At 29.0% G+C, this 15256-nt stretch overlaps 2 protein-coding genes across 2 annotated transcripts; one reads left to right on the top strand and one right to left on the bottom strand.

Moving 5' to 3' along the window:
- Positions 1–1340: 1340 nt before the first annotated feature.
- Positions 1341–3315, bottom strand: LOC123301214 (chitin deacetylase 1). Its single transcript, XM_044883948.1, has 6 exons — positions 3036–3315; positions 2749–2973; positions 2442–2685; positions 2105–2382; positions 1695–1939; positions 1341–1616 (listed from the first exon to the last, which is right to left on the bottom strand). Exons 1-6 carry the CDS (start codon positions 3313–3315, stop codon positions 1341–1343), a joined length of 1548 nt encoding a protein of 515 aa, XP_044739883.1.
- Positions 3316–12552: 9237 nt separating this feature from the next.
- Positions 12553–14302, top strand: LOC123300241 (chitinase domain-containing protein 1). The gene is made up of 6 exons (XM_044882774.1): positions 12553–12907; positions 12972–13152; positions 13209–13412; positions 13477–13638; positions 13725–13947; positions 14148–14302. The coding sequence occupies exons 1-6, from the start codon at positions 12683–12685 to the stop codon at positions 14287–14289; spliced, it is 1137 nt and encodes a 378-aa protein (XP_044738709.1). The 5' UTR covers positions 12553–12682; the 3' UTR covers positions 14290–14302.
- The last annotated feature ends 954 nt before the right edge of the window (positions 14303–15256 follow it).

Raw genomic sequence — 15256 nt, 5'->3', positions numbered from 1 at the left:
CTTTTATAGTTTTGGAGAAAATGGACACCAAAGTTTTGTCCTAATTTACATTCGTATCTCTATCTCTAACAGTTTATAAGTTGGTTCCTACGGACTCAAGACCCAATTGACCTATATTGCTCATTTACGAACTCAAACTCACATTTTACGTCCTGGGCACGCTATCAAAATTTCAGCTTGGTATCTCTTTTTTTTTTAGAGTTATCGTGTTTACGGATGGACGGACAGACGGGCGGGCTAAAATTAAAAGTGTAACAATAAACGAATGGAAATATTTTTGTCAAGTGCATTAAGTTAAATATTAACTTTTCTAACTTGTTTGTATAGGAAATCCAATTATATTTTCTTTCTATTACAGTCAGTTTACGATAGTCCAAAAAAATATAGGTATCACAGAAATATTTATATAAATTTAACTTTAGAAGATTCAAAATGGATGAAAATAGATTTCTAAGAAATCGAATAAAATGAGAACTAAAACCAATTATTAATTTCATTTGTTTTATTTGAAATCATGTATATTGCACAACAATACTTATTAACAATAATAATACTAATATAATATTTAATAAATTTAATTTTTTTAAACAAAATATAATATAAAATAATAAATTAAATAATTATAAAAACAAATACTTAATGATTCTTGGAATTTCCTCAAAGACAGCCTTACTTTTGAATTACTGCGACCACGTTTGTTTTTTTACAAATAGTTTTTTTCACTGCGTTAAAATATCTATGTTTACCAATTCAAAAAGAAATGGTCGTTGCCCTAAGCCATACGCTGACAGACCATAATATTTACAAGTAGTTCCAAACATCATTTCATTTCAGAGGAGAGAAAAAACCAGGCTCTTTGAGATTTAATCAATTGCAGTGATATTAATTCTTTAAAACTGAAGGGACAAAGCAAATGACATATTTTCCATTGCAGACTAGTTTTGATATAGATAAATGACATCTTAAACTTTTCATTTAGCCTATATTATATTTTATGCGTGTATTTTTATTCAAATTGGTAGAGAATAAAAAAAGCAAAATCTTGCAAATTAAATGACATATTTTCGCTGACAAACCAATTTTTTTTGAAGCTTTGGTTTTGCTTGCAAGAAGGAGTCTAAATTTGAAATAAACATTTTTTTTTTTCGATTTATTCTTTTTTCTGCTATTTAAAAATTTGTTCAATAAAAACCCTTAGCCTGCTGGTAATTAACATGTTCCCAATATCTTTTACTGTCATTTTTGATTGTTTATTTTTAGAAATTTAATGATCTATCAATTAATGCACTGGAAGCTTGAATGTAAGTTCAAGAAAGACACTCTAAGAAAAGCATTATTCTTTAATCTAAACCAAATTCATTTCGTATCCAAGGATATTGCTCGGGACATTCAGTACATGTATACATAAACCGCTCTTGTTGATGTACTCGACTTCGTAGCTTACAAACTTTTGGTAAATTGCATGCAATTTCATTTGGTTCAAATTGTCGTTTACAATTGAATGGCTCAAATGTGGATATTGCATTTATGGGTGTTGGATTTCGCATCCATTGTATCGCTTGCCATGCAGTAACGAAGTATACATCGGGTAATTTTAATATTTCATCCACAAATTTCTACAAAGAGATCAAAAAATAAGTTTAAGGCTTAAAGTAAAGAAAGGGAATCTATGAATAATGAATATATTGTCTTACCGTAAATGCTTCCAAGTATTCTGGTTTTTTGAACCATGTTGTATGGAAGTAGAGTCCATATGGAGCTCGATTTGTTTTATAATGACGTTTAAAATTATGCATAAGCATTGTATATACTTCGGGGCCGTTTAAATGTGGTGGACATGAATCGACCATACCACAAGTGTACTCATTGGCACTTAATTGATTCATTACCATTTCCCAGATCCCAGGATATGATCGTGATGGACAATTTTGACGATTTCCTAATCAGAAATATTCGCATTATTGATATCAAAGTAATAAGCAACGGAAAGGCAGTAAATTTTATTACTTAATCAATCTGGTAGAAGAAAAATTCTTACTATCTGATTGGCAAAAAACAATTCACTTCTTACTCTAGTCTATGCCTTAATGAAAGTTTGAATTACCTGTGCAAGAATGTGGCATTTTATGATCAAGTGTATATGGCCATAAAGGTGGATCTGAATATGGTGCCACCATTGAACTATCATAAACAAAACCAAACTCTTTCATCATTAAAAATTGTCGATTCCAACCAACTCTCAAAAATGGTACACGCATTCCACGCAACTCTTCCATACGAACACCAGCAAAACGATTAATAATATTTGCCTGGCCAACCATTTCATCAAACCAATCTTCAATTGTGGCATTGTGTGACCACCATTCCTCGGGGCCCCGATGTCTACAATATTTCTTACATTAGAATCGCTTTCTATTAGAGATGAAAAATTCAAAACTTACGTAATCGAATGTATAGCAATTTCGTGACCATCATTCCATAATTTTTGCGTTTTGGCATAGTCTGTGTATTGATGACTGACATAAAATGTAGCATGGATTGGGCAACCGTTTGGATTTTTTCGCTGTGGTGTAAATAGTGTCTGTGTATATAAATCCCAATTTTCGAAGTTAATTGCATCGTCAAATGTAAGTATTATCATTTGTGGTACTTGAGTTGGCTCTATTTTTCCAGGTATTAGTGTTCCTAAAAATTTCAATGAAATTATATAATACTTATGATAAATTAATAATATGTTTATGATAATACCATCTCTAGAACAATAGCAGTCGGGTAATAAACATGTTCGAGGATCACAAGCGCTTGCGGCGTTTGGATCATGGTTTGCGTCACACCATCCTTCGTCACTGGTATCTGGACAATCCACGGAGCCATCACAAAAATATTCAGAGGGCAAACATGTGCCATCAGCACAGGCTAATTCTTCTTCGTGGCAATGTTCTGCTTCTAAGATTGGTTTCGGAATTACTGCCTCTATAAAATCACCCAAAAGTTGTTTGAACATACGGTTTTACGCTATTTATAATTTGTCTTACCTGCTGTAATATCACAATTGTCTACATTTAATTTAAAATCGCATATCTGCCGTTTTACATCGAACAATAAACCAGCGGAGCATTTAAATTCAAATACTTCACCGTCTAAACATAAATAATATCGTGCACATTCGCCAGCTGACCATAATTTACTTGTTGGACGATTTGGATCACGGTAAAAACGTCCATCTTCATAGCAAGGTACATCTCTGGTACTTCGTATAGTTCTTGTATGGTTTTTCGATGTTGTTGAATCGCCATCTATATATAACAGTTGCATAATAATTTAATCAAATCGAAATTGGTTTAATAGGCTTATCGATATCACTTTTGATTCAGACTCCTTAATACTTAAGGAGGCTCCTTTGTTTATTGAATTTTAATTTGAACCGTTTGAAGCCGATACCTCAAGAACCATAATTCAGAGCAGATTTCAGATTCAAAAAGAATTGAAGCTTCGAAATGATTACGGCTTGATTTTTTGTATGTAGTTGTTAATACATACAAATTAATTATCAAAATTTCAGGCGGGGTCCCCAGGCGGCATATTTTGAAAGTTTTGGATAATTTTCACTTAGAATAAAAAATGACAAAGGATAAAAAAAAACTTTTTAATAGAAAGTAAAGATATTACCAATGACATAGAAAAGAAAATACATAATAGTTTAAAAAACTAAAAACACGCTTTTATAGAAAATCGAACTAAAAAATAGAAAATAAATTTTAATAAATATGTATTAAGAATAGTGTCAAAAAATTTAATAAATATAAATTAAGAATAGTGTAAAGTGCACTCCACGCTTTTTTACAATAAAATACTTTTATTCTTATTTATATATTTATTAAAACTGTTTACACTATTCTTAATTCAAATCTATTAAAATTTATTTTCTATTTTTTAATTTTTTTAATCATTTTATTGGTCACGGCGCAAAAACACTACCGAATATCAGATACTAAAAAATCGCTAATCTTGAAAATTCTTTTAAGCATAACGGGACTAACTTTAAAATATTAAAGTTAGTCCTCTTATTGAATTGTCATCGGTCCTTGATAAGTATGGCAAATTTCGAGTTAATCCGACGTTTTGAAGGGGGGAAATCATGTTCAAAGTTTCCGTTACATATTAACATACTAACATACATAAGAAGCTAATAAAAGCGTATTAAAAACCCAGTACCACCGTTTATATAAGGGATGTATGAATTTTGTTATTATTAACTTTACGAAATTAGACATGAAAATAAGAATAAAATTTTTCGATATCTGCCTTGGTTTTCGAAATTTTGAAAACTGAATATTAAAAAAATTTTAGTCTTACTTTTCGATGTCTTAGATCGTCAAGGTACAACATAATTGATCATCAAAATTGAAAAAATTATTATTTTACTGAATGTTACTATTCTGCTCGTACATCCTTAAGCGCATTGGTTGCATAATGCATTAATGAAATGATTATCGAGAAAATGGGGCTATGATAAGGATATTTAAATTTTGTGTAATTTGATTGCGGAAGACAATAAAAATGATTACCATTAAATCACAGTTTTAGAAAATAAACCAGTAGTCTTTAAAAACATAATTGTTTGAACAATTAAGAGAACACTATTGTTTTTAAAATAAATTATGAGAAATAAACTTTAATATGATTTTTTTTCTTTTATTAGTCGGAAATAAGATGAATAAATAAAATAAAAATAACATTTTTATATTTTAATAAAAAAAAAACACCATATGCAGTATAGATACAATTACAATTATTATTATTTATTTAATTATATTAAAAATACAATATACATATATTATTTAAATTTCACTTATGTTCTACAAACCTACTAAATTTATTATTAATTTTAGTTATTTTAACTATCGATAAATAACGTTTATTCGATTTTTATCTGAATACTATCAAAACTGAGGGTTTATTTTATACTTTGAGGAGTCTAAATACGTACTGTTCCTCCATTTCCACTTCAAGGTACTGTCCTGGTAATCGGGATTCAATAAAAACCAGGAGTGTTCCGATTACTGGGAATGTATTGAAAAATTCATTATAAATAAAATAAACCATTGGAATGTATGTATATTTACGCGATTGTATACACAGCCTTAAACACTTATTATATTGTGTCTTTTAACACTTATATTGTGTCTTTAGAATCATAACAATGAATCATATTCGATGTATATCCAAACAAACAATATCATTTTTGAGTGATAGATAGATAGCGGAGGAAAGTGTGATTTGATAAAAAGTGTTTGGGTTACTAGACGTTCTGATTATCGAGACTCTACTGCATTTAAATTTGATTTCCAATAAATTTTTGTTTCTATGAATTTCGAGAAGAAAGTTGGAAGTATTAAAAAAATTACCTTTGATTTATTAGCAAATTGTCCTGTCGAACAAAAATTGAAAATGACAGCACAGCTGGATAAATACGACTAAAATAGGTGCTGCCATGAAGACACAGGCTCTTTCCCAATAATCGTCATTTTTTTGAAAAAGACTTTAATAAACTGTAGAAAAATAAAGGAAATTGTCCCCATTGACTTAGTGCTCCCTAAATAAAATCATTTTAGCGACGAATAAACTGTTTATACATAAAAATTGTAGCACCAGGCTTTCGTGATACATTAAAGACCAATTAGATAGTTAGATAGATCAATTTAAACATCAACACAATATAAAGAAAAAGTACCTGGATGACCAATTTTGCAGTTTATGTTTCAGTTTTTCTGAAAACACGGATAAAACGACGTGTTCTAAAAATGAATCGAAGCTAGATCGATTTTTCGCCCTGAAAACCCCCTTCAAACTAAATTTCATGAAAATCTAAATTAAACTAACTCGAGAGCACTGTAAATATAATTCTAAGCTAACGGAATGGTTTCTTCGAATAGAAAGCATCTCTGGTTTCTCACTTATAAGCGTCTTAAATCTTACGAGAAACATTAATGGCGTTTAATTTAGCCTGATTGATTAATTTTTATTAAAGATCTATTGTGGCAATTAATTTAAAAAAAAAAATTTTGATTGGCTTTCTCTTAAAAAAAACTATAGTTTATTAGAAAGTAATTTACACAGGATGCTTAATTGATTTTTTTTTTTGTTTTTTGTTTTAAATTTACAATATGATCGAGAAATATTTTTGGGTAATTCATATTCAAATTCGATGACACAATTTCAACCGGATTACTTAATTACAAAACTTGCAAAAACAAAAAAATACACAATTAATTAAGCAGTAAACAGATAGATATTAGAAACATTTAATTAGTAGAATAAGTAGTTTGAATTTCTATCTTAGTAGAATAATTTTTATACTTTGTACCTACATGAAATATATACAAGGGATATTAAGTTTAGTCCCAAGTTAGTAACGCTTGAAAATATTGATGCTACCAACAAAATTTTGATACAAGTGTTCATAAAATCATCTAATTAATCCATTTTCGGTTGTCTCTCCGCCTGTCTGTCAACACGATGACTCAAAAACGAAAAGAGGTATCAAGTTGAAATTTTTATAGTGTGCTTAGGACGTAAAAATTAAGATTGAGTTCGTAAATGAGCAACAAAAATGTTTCTTATAAAAAAATAAACAACTTTTGTTTGAAACATTTTTTCGTAAACATCACTGTTTACCCGCGAGTACGCAAATTAGATTCAGAATTTACAACAATGCTTAAAATTTTTCAAAAATTTTAAAATTGTTTAAATAATCTATGGCTATGCAACTACTGAAAAAATTAATAACAACTTAAGAAAAGAGAAAGATGTTATGAAATTTTTAAAAGTCAAGTTCATTGTACGATCTTATTCATTTATAATAATCGGTGCGGTGATTGGTAATCTTTAAACATTAATTTACCGACCGGTTAATAACGATTAAAAATTTGTATATAGGTATAGAAGTTTAGTATTGTCAGCTGAAACGCGATTATGCACTTGGGATTTATTAAATCATAAATTAATTTCTTTTTTTTAAATTAATTGCTAAAATATATTGCAGATCCAAAATGCTTGTCTGATAATAGATAATTTATACACTAACATTATTAAACACGTATTTTATTAGTTATATGATTTAAATTTAATAATATATCGCAACCAAATTTTAAGTTGATAGACACAGGTAATTAATAATCTCGTTTACCTCTTTTAAAAAAAATATCGATCATGTTTTTCCTGATTTATCTTGACGAACTAGCCCTATTATACATAAAAAGACGAAGGGCGTTTTTCCGAATACCATACGTAATTTTTTAAAGTGTAAATTTTGGAGACCATAGAAGTATAATTTCAATGTTACAGTCAAGCGCATTGTTGGATTTGTCAAAGTATCTTCGAAAATATACAACATTCTTTTATGTTTATCTCGATTTGTGTTCAAACGAAAGTGTAATAATGCTATACAAAAATTAAAGGTATACATTTTTTGATTGTTCAAGTTTTTTTCCTCTCATAAAAGCCACAAAACCGAAAACATTCGAATGTAATGAAAATGCAACAGAAAATTGTTGATTTTCAGAGTGAATTTTCTGTAAACGCGAGATAATCACTTATTTGATTATATACATATATCAAATTTTAGAGTTGTTGGATATATATCTTTGAATTTTGTAAGATTTTCGTGCAAGATTTTTGCAAGCTCTGCTGTAATCCTAATTAAATAAAGGGTTGTTTTTGTATTAAAAAAATAATGGGGTTCCACTTTTTATTCTTTGTTTTGAAGGGTATTCGTACTGAAGTTTAAATAAATTTAGGTGAGCTTGGAATGCAACTTTCCATAGAAATGCTTACATGGTAACATCTTCAGAAATTAATTTGTTGCAATGATCATGGTGTTGTTAGATTTTTTTAAGTTGAAAGTTTTACGGAATTGGTCCTACACTTTTCTAATAATTTCTTAATAAAAGCGTGTCTGCTAAATAAATCGTACCTACTATTTTTTCTATATGAAACTTAAACAACAAAAGAGAATAGTTATATTCAAATCCATAAAGGTTTTCTAAGCGCTTTTCAAAATTAAATTTAAAAATTGTCTCGTTAATAAAATTTAAAAAAATATTTACTTACATGAATTATTTGTAAAATTTATCAATAAAATCACACTAATAATCACAAAATAATTGTTAACTGATGAGATGAATTTCTTAAATATATTGGTCTGCATTTTTAAATTGACTGGATGGTGGCTATATTTGTACTGATCTTGAAGAATCATTCTGATATCAAAGAAATACAAAGTCTAATACTTCTTGTAAAACTTTTATAACTTTCATAATAGTCCAAGAACCTATTCAAAAAATAGTCGTGACTCATAAGTAATTTTTAGTTTTGTCAATTTTTGTTTTTGAAAGGCATGCCTTAGGAATTTAAGAAATTTATATAGAAATTTTATTTAAGATAAGTACAAAAAGCTATTATCGCCCGCATAATTTGGAATAACAATAATATACGAAAAACAATAGTGCAGGAAATTGTCAATTGCCCACGAAAGCGGAGCTAAAAACAAGAACGAAGTAAGCTGCTCATACTATTTTTTTTGTGCAGCGGCAAATAGCTAATTAATTAACCAATAATTTACTAATAATGATCGAAAATGCATTCAATTTCGATGATGCTTCGAATGATGTCGTAAGAAAAACAAAATGAGCCTGTCGGCTAATGACAGAAAATCACTTTCATGTTCAGAAACAATTATCTATCGTTCAGTCCAGAAATCTTCTGTTGGCAATAAGAATAAGAAATAAAATAAAAGTTTATTTACTTTTTAAATACATGGTACTCTTTTTAAATACTTGGTAATTGGATCTCTTTAATAGAGCCTTAAGTTTGTAATTGGACCAGGGCTTTAGACAAAAAAGATTTGAACTACTTATACCATTTTGAATTTAGAGTTTTTGTTTGTTTACAAAGATAAGTGAAATTTACAAAATTTAAAAAACCTCCAACAAATTTTTCGGGTACAGAACCTTAAACTCACACTTGAAACATATCTAATAACACTCTCCATTAAATTACCTTTTTTCTTAAAGCTTTTTCCAAACTAAGCTGATTTTGAAAATCTTCGCCAGTGTTTTTGTTTTTTCGGGTACGGGACCCTAAATTTGCACTTGAAACATAGCTAAGAACACTCTCCATAAAATGACCTTTCATACGAAACAAAAAAATCAAAATCGGTTCACCCGTTTAGGCGCTACGATGCCACAGACAGACACACATAGAGCCAGAGAAATTTCAATTTGATAGTGTATTGCTCATTTTTGTGACTTGAACTCTTGGTCTATAAAAATTATATTATAATGTGATTATAAATTTTAGTTTATTAAAAACATATTGTATAGCCTTGCTATTAAAAACCCATGCCAGACTTGTTCTTTAATATATAATGTTAATGTTCGTTCAACTTTAATAATAATTTATTTATTAATATATTAATAGATCCTCAATATAATAATTACTTTCACTTTAAGTATCTTGTATTATATGTTTTAAGAGTGATATAAAATCTTTAACGACTCTCATGAGCAGTAATGAACATTTAAGATTATTCCCAGAAACAGATCAAGTAAAAGAAACAGTAAAATTTACTATGCGGGGCTGAATAATTAATCTGCTTTTTATAAAAATGGCTTTTTGGTCAATCTTTCTATGGATTCTGATATCCGTTGATGAATTATAGTTATTATTCGCGAGGAGAGAAGACCATCCAACCATACTCCAAACAATGGAGATAGAATATATGCTGTTAATCTCTTATTTATTTTGAGAACATTTTTTAAAGGTTTTGAGAACTACTTCACCATTATGGTTTGGGCAAAAACAAAGCGCAGAAAGGTGTATACGCGAGCAGTTATTTCAGACTCTGTATCCTGTAATATTGAAATATTACAAAGGCTGGTAAAGGGTTTCCTTCTTTTGTCACAATAGATTTTCTTCAGTAATAATATTTTAAGCTCTGTAATGACCTGGTGAAAAATTTAGGATGTTGTTCCTACAGCTCTAAGAGATTCTCATATTAATCCTTAAATATTCGAAAATATGAATTTGAAAAACCTGATTTCAAATAAGATAAATTTACTACAAAATCGGTGGAAATTGATAAATTATTCGCTTATTTTCATGTATGGACTAATTTTCTTTTTTCTGCATTAAAAACAAATGCAGGAAATTATTCTTCTTTTTCAGAGAATCATTGTCATTTAAAGAATTAAAATTTAAAAAAAAATTGAGCTTAAGTGATTTTGAAACAGTAAATAATCACAATGTCTGATATGTGCACATAAATCCTGTAATGAGGAGAAAGTAAAAACAGCTGTTATTTGATTCTGTGAAAAATATGTTTAATGATTGTAACTTTTATCACCTTACATCCAATCAAATATTAAATTTTTTTTAAATAAATTCATGGGCCTCGATGAGGGGTGGGAATAAAAGATATTGCACTTCTCTGTAAATTTAAAACATCTATTGTTGAATAGATTTTCTCTATTTGAAAGAAATTTGTGAAAATTATGAAATATTTCATTTATTTGATTAAAAAATATTCTGATAATTTTTTAAGGAATTTTTCTTTAATTTATTCTAAACAACACTTCTTTTAATATTTCAATAATGGTGATTTTACTATTGTTTAGTAATATGTGATTATTTTATAATTTAATTACTGTGTAGAAATTAGGTAAATAAAAACAATGACTTGAACGAGAGGTGACATAATGTAAATTTCTCTATATATTATTTGTTCATTAAAAAATATTTACAAGATATACAGGGTGGGCCATTTTAATCTATTATGGCTAATAGCTCATTTTGTAGTTAAACAACCAAAAATTAGCTCAAATAAAAGTTGCAGAGTTTGATGGGGTACATCATGTTCTGACATCAGATTGAATTTCGATTCTAAAAAGTAAGAGATAGAATAACATTTTAAATTAGAAAGAAATTTACTAAAAACATTTATAAAGGCAATAGAGAACATTTGCCTGTATACATGACTGACTTAAAATTCTAGTTTCTAGTTCATTTGACCTTGATCTTCAAATGATCTTGAAAATTTACCTGGACTTAACAGTTATTAATACAGACGAATGATCTTTATTACCCTTGATATCTTTTGTCTAAAAAATTTTCTAAGCCTAGCGTATTTTCTTTTGAATAAATAATGACATATTCTTTAGTCGCATTTCCTGCGAATGCAAACGATATTCGAAAAATGTTTTAACTAAAAAATGTAAATTTTTTTATGAGAATCAACTTTCTAATTTAAAGTGATATTCTATCTCTTATCTTTTAGGATCTAAATTTTCTATAAAAGCAACCTGGACAATTAGGTCCAATCTAATATTAGAACATGATGTCCCCCCGCCAAACTCATTGTTTAAGTTATTTTTTGATTGGGTAACTACAAAACGAACTATTATCCATAATAGACTACAATAATCCACCCAGTATAATTATAGTCCGAGAGACATTATAAAAATTTTGTATTCAATATTTAAGGAAAGAAAAATGCATAACGGTTAACATTTACCTGAATATGAGTGGAGTTAAAATATCTACTTTAAAAAAAACGCAAGCTTTTGTTTCACGCATCAAACTAGAAAATAAATTTCAATGGACAAAAATTGGAAAATAAATATTTCCCCTGAGTCACCTTCTTGTGACTATACATAATGTCCTTTAGGCAGTTAACATTATTAAAAGGCAATTCCAATTTCTTAAACGTTTTAAAACCCGAACGCCTCAAACTTTAATGACATATTATATTGATGATTCAAACGAGAGAGTCACAATATTAATTGAATTTCCAAAATTAATGAGAATTGCAATAACTTTTGCAATCGAGTCATAGGAAAAAATTTTTGTCCATCTTCAAAATTTAATGTTTTGTATTAGAATTGTTCATTTATTGATCAGATTACAATTTCGAAGTACTACACACGTTTTCGGATTATTAATTGCTTATAAATTTTTTTATCGTATGCACTGTATAGGTACTAAAAGTTGATCTTGATTTATTTCTGTACTAGATTTAACTCTCCAACTATGTTCATGTTTGCACATAGGTAATAAGATTCGTAGTACTTTTGAGCAATCAATAAAAGTGAAAACGATTTCAGTCAATATTTTATACTTTTATTACCATGAAAATTCAAATATGAAAGCAATGAATGTAGGAATTACAGAATTTCAAAGATCGTAATTGTTGACACCTAAATTGTGGCATAAATTTAGGCAAGTTAGATACAAATATGTATAACCGGTTGCCTTTTACATCAGTAAAAACCTCAAAGATTTAAAATATTAAATTATGTTTGTATTAAATTTTTTCTTTTATTGAAAAAAAGATTATACTAACTAGATTGTACTTTTTTTTTTTTTTGCCAAGTTTTTCAAATATAGGAAACAATATAGAATCTTGACTGGAAAATTCGATTATAGATTTCATTCATAACACCTGTATACGGAGGTTACGGAGAATATTTGAATTTTGAATTTTGATACGAAAAATGTCAGTGTGACATGTGGCATATATAGTAGTGGTGGTGTAGTGTCATGCAATGCAAAATGCACTAAAAGTAGAATTAAGATTATAAGATTTTAATATAATCGAAAATAAAAGCTATTACTCTTAATAAAAATGAAAATACTAATTATATTTGTTACTTTTAATATACTTTGCGCTTGGGGCGCAAGTAAAGATAAGACAAAACCATTAAAGGGACCAATTGATCAGTCAGTATTCGAACGAGATTTACTTCTAGAATTTCCATCAGCTAAACAAATATTAAAACATCATCAGAGTTATTATCAAGAGACTGATTTAGTGAATTTTAATGGAACAGTTTTAGGTTATGTTACACCGGTAAACAATTTTTCTTATAACGTAAATAAAATGAAGATTAACGGTTTCTGTTTGTAATTTTTAGTGGAATAATCATGGATATGATGTGGCGAAATGGTTTGGAAACAAATTTACACATATCAGCCCCGTATGGCTACAAATTCATCGTCGATCACCTTTAAAATATGAAGTAACCGGTACTCATGATATTGATAAAGGATGGATGAAAGATGTGAAAACTGCTGGACGAAAACGAAAAACTAAAAGTAAATTTTTGGAGTGATTTTTAAGTAAATCGAATTTTTATTTCCCTTTTTTGTAGTTTTGCCAAGAGTTATAACCGAAAATTGGCATCCACAAAGTGTTGTTGCACTTATGTCAAGTGATGACGAACGTGAAGCGTTTATTACAAAACTGATCTCAACTTGTATCGATAATAAATTCGATGGTTTAGTCATAGAAATGTGGGCACAATGGGCTCGAACAGCCGATGATTGGTTATTAATAGATTTAATTAAAGATTTAGGTATTTTAATTTGAATATGAATCTTTGCAATTTTTTTTATTTATAAAAACGTTTTTTTTTAAAGGATTGCGAATGAAACATTCGAACTTAGATTTTATTTTGGTAATCCCACCAATGCGTGGAGATGATACGGAAATATTTGATGCGACCCATTTTGATCAGTTATCCAATTCAGTTACAGCATTTTCATTAATGACATACGATTATTCAAATATACAGAAACCAGGTAAATTTTGGTTCTTTTCATCCAATGGTCAATATTTTCTCTTAAGCATTAAATATTTACAAAAATTTTCTTATTTATGTTTTTAGGTCCAAATAGTCCAATTGACTGGATAAAACTATGTGTAGAATCATTAACATCGGATACAAAAAAACGAAAACTAATTTTAATAGGTTTAAATTTTTACGGATATGATTATACATCACGTGGAGGCGGCCCAATTGTTGCTCACGAATATCTTAAACTCTTAAAATCGTTTAAAGGGAAGCTTAGTTTCAATAAGGATATTCAGGAACATCATTTCGAACTTAAGTAAGTGCGAAAACCTTTAATATTCGAAAATATATAAACGAGAAAATTCTTTGAGTGAGATAAATTGCTAGGTCTCATCAGTTGATTTAGTTTAGTATTTAGAGTCTTAATCAACGAGTCTTTTATTAGGCAGTGTCCTCTACTCGGGTTCGATTGTTTTTCTTTGATTTTATTAATCTTTGTTTTCTTTTATTTTATAGAAACGAAGACGGTCGGCATTATGTTTTCTATCCAACGTTGTTATCTATCAAAGCAAGAATTGATTTAGCTGTGGAATTAGACACAGGATTGTCGATTTGGGAACTGGGACAAGGATTAGATTATTTTTATGATTTATTGTAATAGTTTTTTGTACTTTTTTTTAATTGTTAAAATTTTATTTCTTTAATAAAAGTATTTGTGATTCTTTTCTTATTTAAATTCAATTTTACTTAGGGTTTTTGTGAACTTCAGGGGTGGCAAACCTTATGTATCAACGTGCCATTAAAAAAAGAAGTTTAATGAGGATATAGATGAGTTCGTGATTGTTGGGTAAATGCAATTTTTTCAAATCAATTTCTTTCGCAGCAAGCGAATTTTTAACAGCTGTACAAATATTTGTGCCTGTTATAGTTGTTAGCAATTATGTTTACGCAATTAAATCTTTCTTCAAAAACTCTCCTACTTTATAAGGTTTACCATGTTGAGCAATGACGTTTACTATCAAGTAACTTGCCGCGCTCGTATGACAATTTTTGCAAACATATTCAATCATAGACGTTGACTGTTTATTTCTGTCTTTCATTGCACTTGCAATCGATTTTTTCTGCTCTGGTTCGCTTTTTTGACTAACGAATTAAGTGATTTATTTCAAAATGCCGTTTTACAGGCGATATAAGAGCAGTCACATATAATACCTCATAGTGGCGGTGGCGTTCCCAATATATTGTGTCGCGTGTCATTGGTTCGCCATTCCTGTTATAGTTTAAGTGGAATCGTACTTCTAAGTAATAAGTACCAAGAATCTTATTAAGTAATTGATGATATTTTGATACGCATCGCCACGGATGTGCCTTCGTCCGGTCACGTAGAAACTGTGAATGTCTAGTGGTAGGAAAAAAATGTGAGGGAAAGGCAAAACAATAGAGATTGGGAGGTGAGGGGTAATCAAAATGATTGCGTCCTAATTCGAACGCAAGCTCGTTATAGTTATTCATGTTATGGTCGAAGATAGATAGTAAAACTAAGCAACTATTTGATCAAAGGAAGAACTGGTAAACATACAAGAGTAATCTCAGGAAAATATCCTGTAGAGGTAAGCCCACACCAT

The sequence above is a fragment of the Chrysoperla carnea genome, chromosome 5 (genome assembly GCF_905475395.1).
Source record: "Chrysoperla carnea chromosome 5, inChrCarn1.1, whole genome shotgun sequence".
Taxonomy (NCBI): domain Eukaryota; kingdom Metazoa; phylum Arthropoda; class Insecta; order Neuroptera; family Chrysopidae; genus Chrysoperla; species Chrysoperla carnea.
Note: the sequence above shows the minus strand (reverse complement) of the source record. Positions and strands in the feature narration are given on the sequence as shown.